This window comes from Gossypium arboreum, chromosome 11, assembly GCF_025698485.1.
Source record: "Gossypium arboreum isolate Shixiya-1 chromosome 11, ASM2569848v2, whole genome shotgun sequence".
Taxonomy (NCBI): domain Eukaryota; kingdom Viridiplantae; phylum Streptophyta; class Magnoliopsida; order Malvales; family Malvaceae; genus Gossypium; species Gossypium arboreum.
In genome coordinates this window covers 127639788-127657832 of record NC_069080.1, presented here as the reverse complement: position 1 = coordinate 127657832, position 18045 = coordinate 127639788, and the positions used below count along the sequence as shown (strand labels likewise).

The 18045-nt window shown below is 34.1% G+C and overlaps 1 protein-coding gene and 1 pseudogene across 1 annotated transcript; both read left to right on the top strand.

Annotated features, from left to right (window-relative positions):
• LOC108472340 (probable disease resistance protein At4g27220) overlaps positions 1–18045 on the top strand; it is a 94365-nt pseudogene that overhangs the window by 44096 nt on the left and 32224 nt on the right.
• LOC108473002 (indole-3-acetic acid-amido synthetase GH3.17-like) lies at positions 4447–6930 on the top strand. The gene is made up of 4 exons (XM_053020988.1): positions 4447–4917; positions 5038–5139; positions 5325–6127; positions 6247–6930. The coding sequence occupies exons 3-4, from the start codon at positions 5383–5385 to the stop codon at positions 6801–6803; spliced, it is 1302 nt and encodes a 433-aa protein (XP_052876948.1). The 5' UTR covers positions 4447–4917; positions 5038–5139; positions 5325–5382; the 3' UTR covers positions 6804–6930.

The following is an 18045-nucleotide window of genomic DNA, read 5'->3' as shown; positions in this document are numbered from 1 at the left end:
TAAAAGTTTTTGGGCTGAGGTAGTGAACATTGCAGTTCACCTTCAAAATAGGCTGCCAACCAAGGCACTGTTTCAAAAAAACCCATTTGAGGCATGGTTTGGGTTCAAACCATCAGTTGCTTATCTAAAGGTCTTCGGTTGCATATGTTATGCACACATACCAGCGGTAAAGAGGGACAAATTGGCAAAGAAAGCTAGCCTGACATTCTAGTGGGCTATAGCAGTGTCAAAAAGGGCTATAGGATTTTAAATTTTTCAACTTACAAAGTCTTTGTGAGCAGAGATATTGCGAAAGGTCGAGCTGGAATTGGGATAAAAGTGAACCAAACTGTACTGTTAAAAACTTAATGACAGAGCAGACTGAAGTTGATCAAAATAATCCTGAGATAGACATTGATCATGAGCCAGTTAGGGGAACCGGACCACTGAGTGAAATATATGATAGGGAAGATGTGGCTACTATTAAACCAACATGTTTTGAAGAATCTCAAGTTCAAGAAGGATGGAGGCAAGCCATGCTTGATAAAATGAGCATGATTCACAAAAATCAGACCTGGGAGTTAGTTGCAAGGCTAGTTCATAGGAAGGTCATAGGAGTAAAATGGGTGTTTTGAGCTAAGCACAATGCTGATGGAACTTTGAACAAGCTAAAGGCAAGGTTAGTAGTGAAGGGATTCAGTCAGAAATATGGGATTGATTACTTTGAGACATTTGCACCAGTGGCCACGCTTGATACAATTAGACTACTGGTTGTATTGGCTGCTCAATAGATGTGGCAAATACATCAAATTGATGTAAAATTTGCTTTCCTCAATGGCTTTCTTGATGAGGAGATATTAGCATGCATGTCAAGGAGGAGTGTTAGAAGATGGCTTACATGCAGACCAAGGCAGTTCGAGCCATGCAAGTTTCAGTTGAAGCATATGTTGTTGTTTTGTAACTTTTCAAGAATATTTTTGCTTAGTTAGATTAGAACTAAGTTAGTGACATGCTTGATGTAATTTGGTACTGATAGATTTGATAAATTAGCTTAACGAAGAGTGCAAGCAAGGTTTTATAAGTTTCAAGACTTAGTTAGTGGAGTTAGGTATGTTTAGGTAACATTTTCATTTTTTTGACAAGCTAACTGCTTGGTATATGTAATGCCTTTTGTTTTCAATGAAAAGATGATGAATTCTTTTAGAAAATTTTTCTTCTTTTGGTTTTCTGTCAAGCATTGATCTGTTCATATAGTTTAATTTGAATTTCTTTATTTGTTTAGCAAGATATTGAAGCTTAAACCTTAATTTTCAGCTGAAATTTCTTATTCTATTTTTCTTAGTTCCAACATTGATGATGAGGGAAAACTATCTCCTTCTAATACTCTTCAGAAAATTGATAAACCGTAATTTATACATATTTTTATCCCATGCTTAGCTCTTTTACGGATGATTTCTCCTTAGATTTGATGAATTCGAAGCTCCTAATCCTTTAATTTCATGTTTTATACTTAGGTGAGCATAGGAGAGTAAAAAGAGCGAGAAACGGGCCAAAAATGGAGAAAATAGACCCACATGGGAAAACAACACGACCTGGACTTCCTCACACAGGCATGTCACACGGCCGTGTCAATTTGGCAGGATCGCAGCACGACTTACAAGGGTGGATCACACGCCCGTGCCCATTTAACAGCCTTGAACACGATCTTAAGTAATCGCACATGGGCGTGTCACACGGGCGTGTCCCTACCGAACCCAAGTTTAGTCCAATTCAGAAAAGGTCAATTTTGAGGGCTCTTAGGCATTCCAAAGCCTATTTAAACACCTGAGGAGGCACTTAGAAGGGGGACGCAAAGTAGGGAGGAATTACTCAAGGAAAGCGATTGATCCATCTCAAGAGCTGGATTCATCATCAAGACTGGATATCTCCCTTCAAGTTCCTTCAAGAGTTTTGGGTTTTCTTATGTTTTGTTATCTTTATGCTTTTGAGATGTTTTCTTTCATAAATATGAACTAAACTTCCAAAATACCTAAGGGGGATGAAACCTAAGATAAATCTTGTTATTATTATCTGAATTGTATGATAAATATTTGAATTGTCCTTAATTATGTGTTCTTAATTCTTGTTTTAATATTCCAGGATATTGATTCAAGTTAACTCTCTTATTCAGAGGAGGAATAGACCTTGTCTAAGAGTAAAATTCTCATAATTAAGTGGAGTTGATTGCGTGCCTAGAGATAGGGTGACAAAATTTTGTCGGATTAGGGTGAAACCTAATAAGGGAATCCATAGATCGAGTTAATGCAATTCTAGGGTGTTAATTAGAAAGAGATTTCAATTATTCAACCTAGGGTTAGACGTTATTAGTCTCTAGAGAGATAATAATTTAACTTAGGGATTTCTACGGATCAAGTCAAATGAATAAATCATCTAATTCATAGTTAAATAACAAGTGAAGTTTAGGTGGATTTTTCCTTAGGTATTGTCTCAATCAATCGAATTTTCCCAAAAGTATTTTCCCAAGTTTTCTTTCTGTGCATTCTTAGTTAGTAATTAGTTTAGATAACCAAACCTCTTAATTGTTAGGCTAGATAATAAAAAGGAAGTAAATACTAGTACTCGTAGTTCCTTTGGGTTCGACAATCCGGTCTTGCTGAACTATACTATTGTTCGATAGGTACACTTGCCTTAATCGTGGTAATAAGTTAGTCTTAAGAACGATTCATTTATAAATCTTTAAAACCTGTTACGAATATCTCGCAACCAAAAATCCGCGTGCGAACAACAGATTGGTGGGAATCATGGAGTGGAAGCACCCTATTCTTAATGTTAAGAATGTTTTTCAACCTTTGCTCAAGTTCTGCAATCGCTACAATTTGAAGTGGAGGCTAATTGTTGGCTCAAGTTCCGTTATCGTTGCGCATTCAAGTGGCTACACAGTGGAGTGGGCTAATGTTGCAAGTTGGCCAACTATGCAACATCTCACACATATGGCGAACTGACGAAGTGTGAGCTGACTCTGCAAACTGTTAATTGCGAGTTGTTTCATGAAATGAAAAGCTACAACTTGACCACGTGAGCTTAACCATTAGGTTGTAGGGATGAGTATTCGATCAAGTCAAGTTGAATCGAGTCAAAAAATTTCGAGTTAGTCGAGTTGACTAAGTCTATTTTAGCAACCAAACTCAGTTTGAAAATTTTTTGAATCGAATCGAATAGAGTCAAGTCAAGTCGAGTTAATGAATCTTATTATTTATACTTAACGTTGCGTTTACATGGACCGATTATTTAACTAGTAGACGAAGTACAAGATTATTTAACTACATAAACAATATAATAATTTTGCCTTTTAATTTAATGGGTAAACATTTATCAAAACAACGTAGTTTTGCCTTTTAACTTAATGGTTTTGACTTTTCACTTTAGAAAAGGTAAACATTTATCAAAACAACGTAGTTTTGCCTTTTCTTATTCAGATTTTCGGATAACTCGAATTATGTAATTCATATTCGAGTTAAACCAAAAAAATTGATTTTTTATTCGAGTTGATCCCAATAACTCGATTAACTCAAATAACTTAAACTATTAATTCAAAATTTGAATTTTTATCGAGTTTTTTTGAATAAAATCAAATTTTGCTCACCCCTATTAGGCTGCTACTAATACTAAGTAAATTTCCGCTCCAAATTATTCATATTCTAATAGGGTTTTCATCTTAGGTTGCTAAAAATAAAAAAGAAAAGAAAATGGGAGAAATATGGATAAAACCTAAGACTTCTAAGGGGTGCACCAACTACTTAACCATTAAGCCTAGCTCATTTCTTGGTGATTTATTTCATCTAACTCTATATATTTCGAGGTGTTGTACATATTGACTATGATTTTCATCAAATTTGCTTTATCATTCCAACCAAACATCATTTGTTTCTTATATCAATTTTATAAAAATATATTTATTACCTAATTCAAGTTGTATTTGAAAAAGGTAAACTACAAAAATAGTCAAACTCAACTTTGACTATTTTTTTTATCACTAAACTATGAAATGTTACATTTTTATCATTAATGCAATCGAATTATAATATTTTAGTTAGTTATCCGTTAACACCCCTTATAGCCTTAACGAAAAAGTGGTTGGCACATTAAATCAAGGGTTAATATCTAATTTGACTCCTGAGTTATAGTTAAAATATATCATTTGGTCATTTCAAAACTTTTTAAATGCTAATTTTGAAAAAATAATTATCAAAAATTTTAAAAATATAAAAAATCTTTAAAAATTAAAAATATATATTTAATTTTGTGAAACTATAAAAATATTGTTTAAAATTATTGTTCATGGGATAACATGTGGAACACTTGTGCCATGTGCGTTGGAGAAAAAAAAATTTATGACAAATTGTCTGCCACGTGCATTAGAGAAAAAAACTATTTTATGGGAACTTGGGGGCCATATTGATTGGAGAAAAAATTTATTTTATGTGGTAGGGGAAAGATGATTGGGAACCACTTTATTAATATATATGATATAATTTGGTTAATATAATCCAAAATTTCAAACTAAGTTCTATCCTTATCTTTTTCTTTTTTGAGTTTCCTCTCGAGTTTCTTCTTCATTCTTCTCACTCTGCCAACAACTCTGATGGCTGGTGAGTCAGAAATAAAAGAAACATATGAAAATGGCATGAAAATATTGGAAGATTTAACCAACAACGCTCATGAACTACAAGAACAAATGTTGGAGGAAATACTAAGGAGAAATGCAGGAACAGAATATCTAAGCAGATTCTTCCCCGGTGGCCAAGCAGACAAGCAAAACTTCGAAACAAATGTTCCCATCGTTACTTATGAAGATATCAAGCCTTACATAGATCGGATTGCCAATGGAGAGACCTCGTCGATCCTTTTTGCTGATCCCATCAGCCAGTTCCTCCGAAGGTATATATAATCAAATTCTGGAAAATTAAAATAGCGGAACTGATTTTTGTAAAGTAGCGGGATGAAATTTAGAATTAAACCTTTTTCCCTTTCAAAGTAAACCATTAATTTTGGATACAGCGCTGGTACTTCTGGGGGGCAGCAGAAGTTAATACCTATCACAACTTAAAGTTTTGAGAAAGGGAAGTATCATCGTCTTCTGGCTGACATTGTGGTGAAAAAGTAAGTACATTTCATTAGCCGTAATTACAGTGAAGTATCAATAGCAGTCGTAATTCAATGCTAAGATCTTTACTTCATGTGTTTTTTCCTGTTCAATATTCGCAGTAATTACTATCATGTCCGCAATCACGATGCACATAATCAAACAAACAACAAATTACTGTTTTTTTCCTTTCTCTTGGCAGATGTTTTAGTGGCTTAGATGAAGGCAAATCATTCTACCTATATTTTAGCAAACCAGATATGAAAACTCCATCTGGATTAGTGGCATCGCCCTACTCAACATTCTATTCCAAGACCAATACTTTCAAAAATAGCCTGGCTAAGTTTTGCATAAGTCCTATTGAGACCATCTTATGTTTGGACAACAAGCAAAGTATGTTCTGCCAATTGCTTACCGGTTTACTACAGCGCGACGAGGTCGTACGGTTCGGTTCGATCTTTGCATCGGTTTTGGCAAGGACCATCAAGTTCTTAGAAGATTATTGGAGAGAATTATGTTGTAACATTAGAACAGGTTACCTCAGTGATTGGATTTTTGACCCTGGTTGCAAAAATGCCATGTCATTGATCCTTACTGGACCAAACCCTGAATTGGCTGATTTGATTCAACAAATATGTGAAGATAAATCTTGGGGTGGGGTCATTAAGAAACTTTGGCCTAAAATCAAGTATATTAGTTCCGTCTGTACAGGTAGTATGAGCCAATATATTCCATTACTTGAATTTTATGGAGGAGGGATCCCTTTAGTTTCACCAAGTTATGTTTCTTCGGAAGCTTGTTTTGGGATCAATTTGAAACCCCTAAGCAATCCCTTTGACGTCTCTTATACCTTTCTCCCAAATACGGCTTACTTCGAATTTCTCCCTGTGAACAAAGATGGTACTGGAGGAAAGGCTCAAGAAACTAGGACTATAGACAAACCGGTCGATCTTGCTAATGTGAAGCTTGGTCAATACTACGAAGTTGTTGTCACAACTTTGGCAGGTAGGTTTCTTTAACTCGGCATCAAAGCTATACGTCGGTTACATCAAGAGACACGGTTAAAAATCTCACATTGACTACCTCTTTTGCGCACCTAAATGTGTTGTAATCATCTTTTTCAGGTCTATATCGGTACAGAGTCGGAGATGTTCTGAAGGTGACCGGATTCTATAATAAATCGCCACAGTTTCAATTTGTAGAACGACAGAATGTGGTTTTGAGTATAGATGCAGACAAAACATCTGAAGAAGACCTTTCGAAAGCAATCACGAATGCAAAACTCATCCTCGAACCATTTGGCATCATGTTGACTGCATACAGTAGCTATTCCGATACCTCGTCGACACCGGGTCGATATGTATTATTTTGGGAGTTGAAGATGAAAGACAGCAATGATTTACCAAAACTTGATGTCAAGATAATGGAACAATGCTGCTGTATAGTGGAAGAATCCTTTGATTTTACATATAAATCACTTAGGAAAGGTGGTGCAATTTCAGGTTTAGAGCTAAGGGTGGTTAAACGTGGAAGCTTTGATGAACTCATGGATTTCTATATATCAAAGGGAGCTTCCATTTCCCAATACAAGCCACCTTGTTGCCTTAAATCTGAGGAAGCCATAAAGATATTGAATTCAGGGACGGTGGGGAAGTTTTTCAGCCCCAAAACTATGTCTTAATCTGCATTGTTTGAGGATTAATCAAAAATTGTTGAGGTAATCCTGCAGGGTGAAATTGTAGGCATGGACTTGACAAAGGATCTTTTCATGAAAAGATAAATCACCAAACCTACAGTTTCTAAATTTATGCAATTATATGTTATTTACTCTCTCTTAATATTAGTACTTTTGAGTTTTTCTTTTTATGCATCCGATGGCCACGTTAGAGTCAAAACTATTTCGACATTGAGCTGGATCAAAACGTAAACGAATAAAAAGGTCGTTTAGTGGCTATTTAATAATGTAAGTAGTTTATGTACTGATTCTCATTATTTAATAATAAATAATTAAATCTAATGAAAGGAAAGATAAATGAGATTAAATCTAATTAAATCTAATGTAGGTAGTTTATTTCATTCCTTCGGTATATCTCTATAATTCCTTGCGTATATCTCTATAAGCTTTTATATGCCTCTATTTATAGGTCTTCTAACATGATACAACTCTTTAAGTTAAAAATAACGTTTTAAAAATAAGAGTAAAGTAAAAGATTATTCACCCAACTATTTAGTTTGTTTTATTTTGGTTACACAACAAATAATTTTTTATTTTAATTGCTCAACTTTTGAAATTAAATATTTTTGTTATTGTTTAATAAAAGTCTAATGTGGGCCTTATTTTGTTGATCTAATAAAAATTTAGCGCTCCAATGTTTATTTTTCTATCAATTTAATTTTAAATCTAAAAATTTCAACAAATTTATCCTTCAATGTTTACAAGATTTATCATTTTAGTCCTAATTATAAAAATATCTTAAAATTTTAAAATTAAAAAAAGTAAATATAAAAATATTTTTAAGAATTTTGTAGACTTTCAACAGTATCTTCCACTTTGGTATTTCTTTTATTCAATTGACAATGTTGGAAATATCAAATGCTATGACCTTGACCTACAACCTCTCTCCAATGCTTGAGCTAGAAATGATAAAGACATGAGAACACTAGAGTCTGAAATTGGTACTATCTTCATAGTAAAAAGTAAGATTGTTGGAGTTGGTATTCTCAACCCAACCATTTTTTTGGGTTTATAAATTTGTTAATTTGGAGTTTCTTTCTAGGTTTTAATTAAGTATTTGAGACAAATAATGTAAAAAAAGAAAAAATTACTAAATAAAAAAAGATTGAAGCAAGAAAATAAGGTTAAATTTTAGGTTTTGTTTTCACATGTTTAGTTGATAAGAAAATGAGTATGGTTGATGGGAAAAAAAATATGTTACATCCTGCTTGGTGAAGTCCTGACTATTTAAGTGTTGTTTATAAAAGTAAGGCTTAAGGGTAAGTTTCAAGTGCCCAACATTAGGATTCGATTAAGTGTAAGGACTTTCTAAGTGCGCTAGTGATGCCCTAGTCTGGCAGATTCCGAACAAAAGGAAAGGAACCTATGATGAACCCTGATAGAAAAGCGTATAGGATATTCTGAAAGAACAAAGCTTATGGTTAAATCTGAAGAAGGGTAAGTATGACGAATCAAGGAGTACTGGTGAAAATGTATATATGTATATATATGAATATGGCGTATAGTCTAAAAAAGTACTATTGGCAAAGTAGTATTCTCCCAAAAGCCCTTTTCGACGTATAGAACAAGCTACGTTTCAATAGTTGTTCCTCCACATTTCTCATTTGTGGGCCTACACTACCACCATAAAACAACAACTTTAGTAAAATAAATCGAAACAGTGTTTACCATTGTGGCATCATCCTCAATGCCCATCGCTCAAAAGTATTGCTCTAATTCTCACAGGAAGTTGTCCACTTCTCTCACAGACCTAGCCCCTTTGAACCTCTCAAGTTTTGGAACATCCATCTTGCATTGATTTAGTCTCAAAGTCAACATCCCACTTCCTAAGGCAGCTTTTTCGATAGTAAGCTTCTCATTGAGCTCAACAATCACTTCCTTCATGGCCGTCACAATAACCTCAAGAGCATCGTATCTTACCGTCAGCTTGTCTGAAGTGGATCTGAGAGTTTCCCACACAAAGTCTTTAAAATCCTCCCTTATTAAGCTCAGATCCTTGATACGATCCACGACTATCTCGAGTGTCTCATTTATGCCCCCTACAGACTCTTCGAGATTGACCACCCTATTTTCCAAGCTCGATAGTATATCCCTCGATCGACTAGCCTTCCTAGCCCTCCCACGGGTCTCCATTGGTTTATTTTGATCAACAACTTCTTTCGACATCTTGAACGTAACTCTAGCTCGGATACCAACTGTCACTGACTTAATTTTTTTTCCACACAATCTATGCGGCCTTAGGAAATTTCTTCACTCCAAAAATACCTAAGTCAACCTAACACCCAACAATTGAAGATTCAATAAAATTCCTCTAAGGCACAAACACAAAACGGAAGCAACTCAAGTTGAACGAAGAACGAAACAAAATAAAGCCACAGAAAAGCTAAGAATACAAAAGAGAAAGTTTTGAGTGAATGCTCTTAAGAATGAAGGAATTTAAAATGAGGGGGAGAGACCGCTATTTATAGTTGAGCCTCCCCAAATTCAACGATACAGATCAAAATACATCAATGGCTAAGATTAAAAGCTAGCTACAAATCATATCGCTAATATTACAAAATTATATCTTCTAATATTTACAAATCATATCTAATATTGCATATCTTCGAAGATTACGTTCTATATTTGCTAAGCTTTGTAGATGGACCTTCAATCTCTCCAAGCAACAGGCCAGTCCAATTGGGCCAAATGACCTCACTTGAACTTGATGGATCACACAAATATGTCATGGTTGCGGGCTCCCATGCGCAACCCATGACACTTAGCACAGGTAAGAAAACTGCACAGGTAAGAAAACTAGTCTATATTATATATTAAGCTTTTGATTAAGTTTGTGTCAGATTTTGATAAGCACCAACTTAGCTGGTTAATGATTAAAATATTTTTATTTTACAAAGTATATTATATTATTTTAAGAGTGTTTTATTATTTTATATGTTTTTATATACAATTTTTTTAAAAAATGCTTATAAAAACAGTGAAAAGACCTATAAATTTGCGTAACTAACTTTTGATGGATGCAATCTAGATAAATTCCAAGTACGAAATGAATTAATTTATTCTAAATTTTTTTTTCAAGTTCTTCAAGTTTTACTCTCCAATTTCTTCTTTCTTCTTCTCACTCTCCCCATAACTGTGATGGATGGTGAGACAGACATAAAGGAAGACAGACATAAAAGGAATATATGAAAATGTCATGAAAATTTTGGAAGATTTAACCAGCAATGCTCATAAACTACAAGAACAAGTGTTGGACGAGATACTAAAGAGTAATGCACAAACAGAATATCTAAATAAATTCTTCCCCAATGGCCAACCTGACAAACAAAGCTTTAAAACAACGGTTCCCATTATTACTTACGAAGATATCAAGCCTTACATCGTTCAAATTGCCAATAGAGAGACCCATCGATCTTTTTGGCTTATTGCATCATCCAGTTCATCCAAAGCATTGGTACTTTTAGGGGCAACCGAAATTGATACCAGCGACAGCTGAAAGTTTTGAGAAAAATATGTATAAAGCTCTTCTGGTTAACCTTGTGATGAAAAGGTAAGTACATTTGAAGAGCTGCCATTACAGTGAAGTATCGATAACAATCCTAATTTGATATTCGATGCAATAACTATCGATAACAAAGTCTATAGGCTAACAAATGCCTTGTATGGTTTGAAGCAGGCACCAAGGGCCTGGTATGATAGGGTTGATGCATACCTGTCTAGGCTCGGGTTTGAGAAAAGTGTAAGTGAACCTACACTTTATGTAAAGAAATCAGAGAATGAAACTTTGTTGATTTTCACTTTATATGGATGACTTGCTGGCAACTGGAAGCAAAGAAAAGATGATAGATGAATTCAAAGTGCAAATGCAAAATATTTTTGAGATGACTGACTTGGAAGAAATGACATATTTTCTTGGCATGGAAGTGATTCAAACTGACCAAGCCATCTTTATAAGTCAGTAGGCTTTTACTCTAAAGACCTTAAACAAGTTTTGTATGTCCAATTGAAAAACTGTCAGAACACTAGTGGCTCAATGTGAGAAATTAACAAGTAATAGATGTCATGAAAGAGTTGATGAGAAGGAATATCGAATTTTGGTTGGTTGTTTGCTTTACCTAACAGCTACTAGGCCTGATATCATGTATGCTATTAGCTTACTATCTAAATTCATGCATTTATGTGATACTGTCCATTTTAAAGTAGCTAAGAGAGTTCTCACCTAGGTGAAGGGGAATTCAAATTTTGAAGTGAAGTTTGAGAAAAGAAAAGAGCTTAAGCTGACAAGGTATTCTGATAGTGATTGGGCAGGGTCTACTGATGATATGAAGACCACCTCTAGAAACTTTTTCACTCTTGGCTCATGTGTCTTTTGTTAGAGTTCAAAGAAGCAACAAATTATTGTTCAATCAACAGTTAAAGTAGAGTACATTGCAGCTACTGCAACTGTTAATCAAGCCATTTGGCTTAGGAAGTTGTTGTGTGATTTGAATGAAGAACAGATTAAAGCTATTGAAATCAAAGTTGATAATCAGTCAGCAGTTTCCATAGCCAAAAATCTTGTTTTTCATGGAAAAACTAAACATTTTAAAATTAAATTTCATTTTGTTCGAGATGCTGAACCATTGAAGGAAGTAAATCTGATTCATTGCAGCTCAAAAAATTAGTTTACTGATATTCTAACTAAGTCACTTGGTGCTACAAGGTTTAATTTTTTTAGGAGAAGAATTGGTGTTTGTTGCATACAGTCTAAGGAGGAGTGTTGAACTTTGCCATGCAATGCTATAGGAAACCAGCAGCAGACTAGCATGCCAGACCAGCATTGAAGCTAAACCAAATGTAGCAGCATCATTTTGTTCTTTTGTTCATTTGTAATTTGATTTAGTTTTCTTGTAATTTATACTTTAAGTTAGTAGGATTTGTTGTTGATGTAATAGCTGAGATGTCAGTTACATTTTGTGTATAATTTAAGTTTTGTTTTTTAGTCAATACTTTAGTGGGAGCAGTTATGCATTAGGAAGTTGTCATGTAACTTATCCTTTTAATGTTAATGAAAATTCATGATGAAGATCAATTTTCTAAATTCAAATTTGAGCTTTCTCTTTTGCAACTATTTTCTCTTTTGCTTCTTTCTTTCTTGTTCTGCTAAAAAAACCCAACAAAAATTGAAGGGCATTTGTAGTGAAAAATGCAGTGATGGTTTGTAATAATCTCCATGTCATCGAAATAAGTAATTTTCTCAAGGTAAAGCGGATTCCTCTCTATCTTCTACAGCTTGAGGTTGATTGTTTGAAGATGGCTTACATGTAAGCCAAGGCAGTTCGAGCCATGCAAGTTGCAGCTGAAGCATATGCTGTTGTTTTGTTACTTTTCAACAATATTTTGTTACTTAATTAGATTAGAACTAAGTTAGTGACATGCTTGATGTAATTGGTGCTAATAGATTTGATAAATCAGCTTAACCAAGAGTGCAAGTAAGGTTTTATAAGTTTCAGAACTTAGTTAATGGAGTTAGGTATGTTTAGGTAACATTTTCATTTTTTTTACAAGCTAATTGTTTGGTATATGTAATGCCTTTTGTTTTCAATGAAAAGATGACGAATCTTTCAGCAAATTCTTCTTCTTCTTTTTGTTTTCTTTCAAGCATTATGTTCATATAGCTTAAGCTAAATTTCTTTGTTTGTTTAGCAATTAGTAAGATATTGAAGCTTAAAGCTTAAGTTTCAGTTGAAATTTCTTATTTCTCTTTTCTTAGTTCCAACAATTGGTATCGAAAGCTAATTTCTTAGAGTTCCTTTCTCTTTTCTATTCTCAAAAGCAATGTCTTCATCAGGTTTCTCTCTAGCAGCACCACTAGTGTTCAATGGTGAAGGCTACCACATTTGGGTAGTGAAAATGAAGACCTACCTGTAGGCATTTGACTTTATGGAAGGTTTTCAATGCTGATGTTGAACCACCACCCTTGAGAGCTAACCCCACGGTAGCTCAGATCAGATAGCACTCTGATGATAGAGCCAAGAGGTACAAGGGAAGTCTTGCATTCAAAACAGTGTGTCAGACTTGATTTTCACAAGGATTATGGCCTGTGAGACTCCAAAACAAGCTTGGGACAGGCTCAAAGAGGAGTTTCAAGGAACTGAAAAAACAAGACAGCAGCAACCCTTGAATTTGAGAAGGGGCTTTAAAAATTTGAAGATAAACAAATCAGAAATAGTTAAGCAATATTCAGACAGAATTATGGTTATTATGAACAGCATTAGATTGCTTGGGAACCAATTCAATAAAGCTAGAATAGTGGAAAAGGTTTTTTCAACCTTACCTGAGAGATATGAAGCCAAAATCTCTTCCCTAAAAGATTCAAGAAATCTATCAAGCATCTCTTTAATTGAGCTAATCAATGCCCTCTACACTCAAGAACAAAGAAGAGCTAGCAGACAGGAGGAGCGTCAAGAAGGTGCCTTTCAAGCCAATAGTAGACCAATCTCGAGCTCTACTCCCAAAAAAGATAAGAAAACTTCTCCAGACAAATCAAGAAGAGATGGAGCAAGAAGAAGGTATCCACCTTGCTCACATTGCAAAAGAGTTAACCATCCTAAAGCTAACTGCTGGTACATACCTTATGTGCAGTACAAGGTTTGTAAATAGATGGGCCATGTTGAGAAGGTTTGTAGAAACAGAGGCAAGAAAAAGTAAAAGCAGCCTCAACAGTATAGAACAGAAGCTCAAGTGGCAGAAGAAGGTTGTAATCAGGAAGAACAAGTATTTGTTGTCTCCTGCTCAGCTGCCAGAAACTACAAAATGGTGGCTAATTGGCAGTGGTTGCACAAACCACATGACACATGATGCTGCTATTTTCAAGAGCATTGATAAAAGTTTTAACACAAAGTAAAAGTGGGCAATGGACACTACATTAAAGCAGAAGGCAAGGGAGATGTGCTTATTGACACTCCTTCAGGTATCAAACTCATTTCCAATGCTTTTTTAGTACCTGAAATAGACAGAAACTTGCTAAGTATTGCTTAACTAGTTGAAAAAGGATACTCTGTTGTATTCAAAGGCAAAGAATGTTTGATTAGTGATCCACATAGATCTAAACTCATGTCAGTAACTATGACTGATAGAAATTTTATTGTGGACTGGAACAAAAGTTTAGACAGTGCTTACACAACTGTCTTAGATGAGTCTAAACTATGGCATAAATGTAACACCCCCTAATCCCAAACCGTCACTGGAATAGGGTTACGAGGCGTTACCGAACATATTGGTTAATTTACAAATAATTCATGAATAAACAACAAATATATTAAAATTAAATCATTAAGTCTCTTTTATGAACCCTCGAGGCCTAAATCACGTATTTTAAATGAATAGGGACTTATTCAAGTACTCCGAAAATTTTTCGTAATATAATAATAATAATTTTTTTTCAAAAAAATTTCAATATAACCCATTTAGAAACATCTAACCTTCCCTGCAATTTCAAATCTACAACTAACTCAACACAACAACAACTCAACAAATACAATCTTCATCCAAATCACATTCGTCTTATAACAATATCACTAATCCTTATTTTATCTAACATTATATCCATTCATACTTTCAAGTAGTATTTAAACATCTTAATTATTTCCATTCATATCATATATCAACTTATATTAACTTAACTAATATATTCATGAGTTGATACAAAACATAGGCACATAAGCTCCTATACATGTCATATAAACCATTTAAAGTATTTAAAACAAAATCTACCGGAAAAATCGAGATAGTGTGACTTGAGCGTGATGATCCGATCCTCTGACCCTTCCTCTCACGTACAGTTTTTTTTTTTTTGGGGGGGGGAAGGAGCCCGACAGGGTCCCCCCACTGACTTGGCCCGGGCCTAAGTGAAAGTGAAGTGGTGGGCCTACCCATCCCAACCAGGGGTATGCTGGGATTCGCGAAGAGCAGCACCTTACGATGTTCATGACCAATCGGATCTGACGTGTTAATCTAGAAAGAGCAATAAACATTACAGGTAAGCTAACTATAGCTTAGTAAGTTCGTCGGCTTAAACCATAAACCTTACCAATATTAGTTTCAAAAATTCAAATCATATGGACATTTCAAGTAAGTTACTCTCATCCTATAAGTCATAATCTCATTTTAAAAATAATTTATTTAATTGAGCTCAAGAATAATGATAACATTATATTCATTTCTTTTTCCACACATTACAATTACGACTTACCAACTTGTCAGTCTAAGGAACGACTTACGGATTTGAGTACATCGTGATCTGAAAACCGAAATCTAACTGAAGCACATAAGTGCTAAGCGAAGCTTAGAAGGCTAATCAAGCACATAAGTGCTAAACGAAGCTTAGAAGGCTAATCAAGCTCATCGAGTGAATGAAACCCCAAAAGGGTTAGCTGAAACTCATATGAGTTAACGGAAGCTCGTAAGAGCTAAACAGAAAGCAAACACGAGAGTTTGTAACAAATGCTGAATCTCGATTTACTTGGGTAATTTACCGTCAATTCGTCTTTTTCACCGAACGATCGTACTCATTTCCTGCGTTCTGTTCCTCCGAAATACTCAGTTCAATTTCGTAATTTTGTACATGATTTAATTATTTTCAATAATTAACATACATAAATATTAATCACCATTCATAAAATAACATTGAAATTTAATAATTTAACCGCATTTAACTTACGGAATAATTTGCGATGAGTTGTAGAGATTTCTGGAACTATTCTGGAATTTTCTCTTTTCCTCATTTATCCTCGATTTCTTGATCTATAATATAAAATTTTTTACTTATCAGTATTGACTTCACATTCATTCTATTTCACATCCTTAATATTTATAACCCGCTTATAAGTAACATTATCTGCAATTTCACTATTTACCTATGTATATTCAATGTTGTCCATTCGTGTCATAGTCACTAAATTATTTTTATCTTGAGCTACAGAACTCCAAATTAGGATCCGCTAATTTTCCCTGAAACTAGACTCACATATCTTCTTATCATTAACTTTTCAAAATTTTTGGCTTAGCCAATAAGTACATTTTATTCTTTAAATTCACCCCTGTTATGCTATCTGACAGTTCCGACCCTTCTTCACTACAAATTAATTATCTCCTCGTACGGAATTTGGATGATGTTCTAATTTATTTCTCTTGAAAATAGACTCATTCAGTATTCTATACATATAAATTTAAGCCCTAATTATTTTTATTAAATTTTTATTTTCAAAGTCGAGCAGGGAACTCAAATTCATTTTGACCTTATCTCACAAAATTCATTATATCTCATGATTTACAATTCCTTTCTTACATCTGTTTCTTCTATGAGAAACTAGACTCAATAAGCTTTAATTTCATATTTTGTTCATCTTCTAATTCGATTCCTGCAATTTATGGTGATTTTTCAAAGTTAGTCTCTGCTCTTGTCCAAACTGCTTTTAGTGCAAGTCGTTTATTACCATTTTTCCCTAAGCTTTTAATAAATAACAATTTCGTCCCTACTCAATTAGCCTCTCAATTGAGCTGATTTTTCTCAATTAACACTTTATTCTATCACCTTAAACTAGTTTACAACCTTTAGGAATCAAAATTTCAGAAATAGACTTTAATTCCAAACATTTTCACAATTAGGCCTTAAAAATCAATTTCTATTGAAATTACCTAATAGAATCATCTCATAAACAAATTAATGCTTTAATTTCATTCTATTTCATCATAAACTTACAGCACTCAACCATGGTGACTTTCAATTTCATCCATGAAATCAAAAACTAATGAATTTAATAGTAGGACCTAGTTGTAAAAGTCTTAGAAACACAAAAATTACAAGAAAAAGGCAAGGATTAACTCACTTGGTGCAAAAATTATGAAATACCAGCTTATAGAACCCTCCTATGGCACTTTTAGCTGCTGGAATTGAAGAAAAATGAAGAGAAATCTAGATAATTCCACTTTAGTCCTAGCTTTATTAAGTAAATTTTACAATATTCCAAATTTGCCCTTAATTCATCAATTTTCCTGCTGATTTCAAGCCCCTTGCCGTCCAGCCCAAATAGACCTTGGGTCTATTTTCCTTTTAAACCCTATTTCTTTTATCATTTAAGCTATTTAGTCATTCCTCATAATTTTACATTTGTTACAATTTAGTCCTTTTTATTCAATTAACTATCGTAACTTTAAAATTTCTTGACGAAACTTTAATAGTAACTTATTAACACTCCATAAATATTTATAAAAATATTTATGACTCGTTTTAAAATTTTTAAACTCTCGATACCTCATTTTCGATTCTATTTTTTTTTAAATATTAATTTCTAGTACACTAAGCTCAAACAAAAACACCCAAGTATTAGCTGAAACGGATATGGAATAGAAAGTTTGAAACTATTTCAAAAATTTTTCCTAACTTCACATTTAACTTATATTCACTAAATTATTAATATTTTTCTACTCATTTGTCGGATTTAGTGATCTCGAATCACTGTTTCGACACTACTGAAAATTTAGGCTATTACAATTCTCCCCTTCTTAAGAAATTTCGTCCTCAAAATTTGTTACCTGAAAATAGGTTCGGATATTGTGATTTCATTGATTCCTTTGTTTCCCAGGTTGCTTCCTCCACACCATGTCGATGCCACAACACTTTAACTAATGGTACCTTTTTATTCCGCAGTTCTTTAATTTCCCGAGCTAAAATCTTCACTGGTTCTTCTGAATAAGTCATATCTGACTGAAGCTGAATTTCTGTATGCGGAATCACATTTGAAGGGTCTGATCTATAACGTCTCAGCATAGACACATGGAACACATTATGAATCTTCTCAAGCTCTGGAGGTAAAGTTAACCGGTATGCTACAGGGTTGACTCTTTCAATAATCTCATATGGTCCAATAAATCTTGGACTTAGTTATCCTTTTCTGCCAAATCGTAATACTTTTTCCATGGCGACACCTTTAAGAACACTTGATCACCCACATTAAACTCTATTTCTCTTCTTTTCAAGTCAGCATATGATTTCTGACGATCCGAAGTAGCTTTCAGACAATCTCGGATAATCCGAACCTTTTCTTTAGTTTCCCGAATTAAATCGACCCCCACTAACTTGGATTCACTCAATTCTAGCAAATGCAATGGAGTCCTACATTTTCTTCCATATAAAGCTTCAAATGGC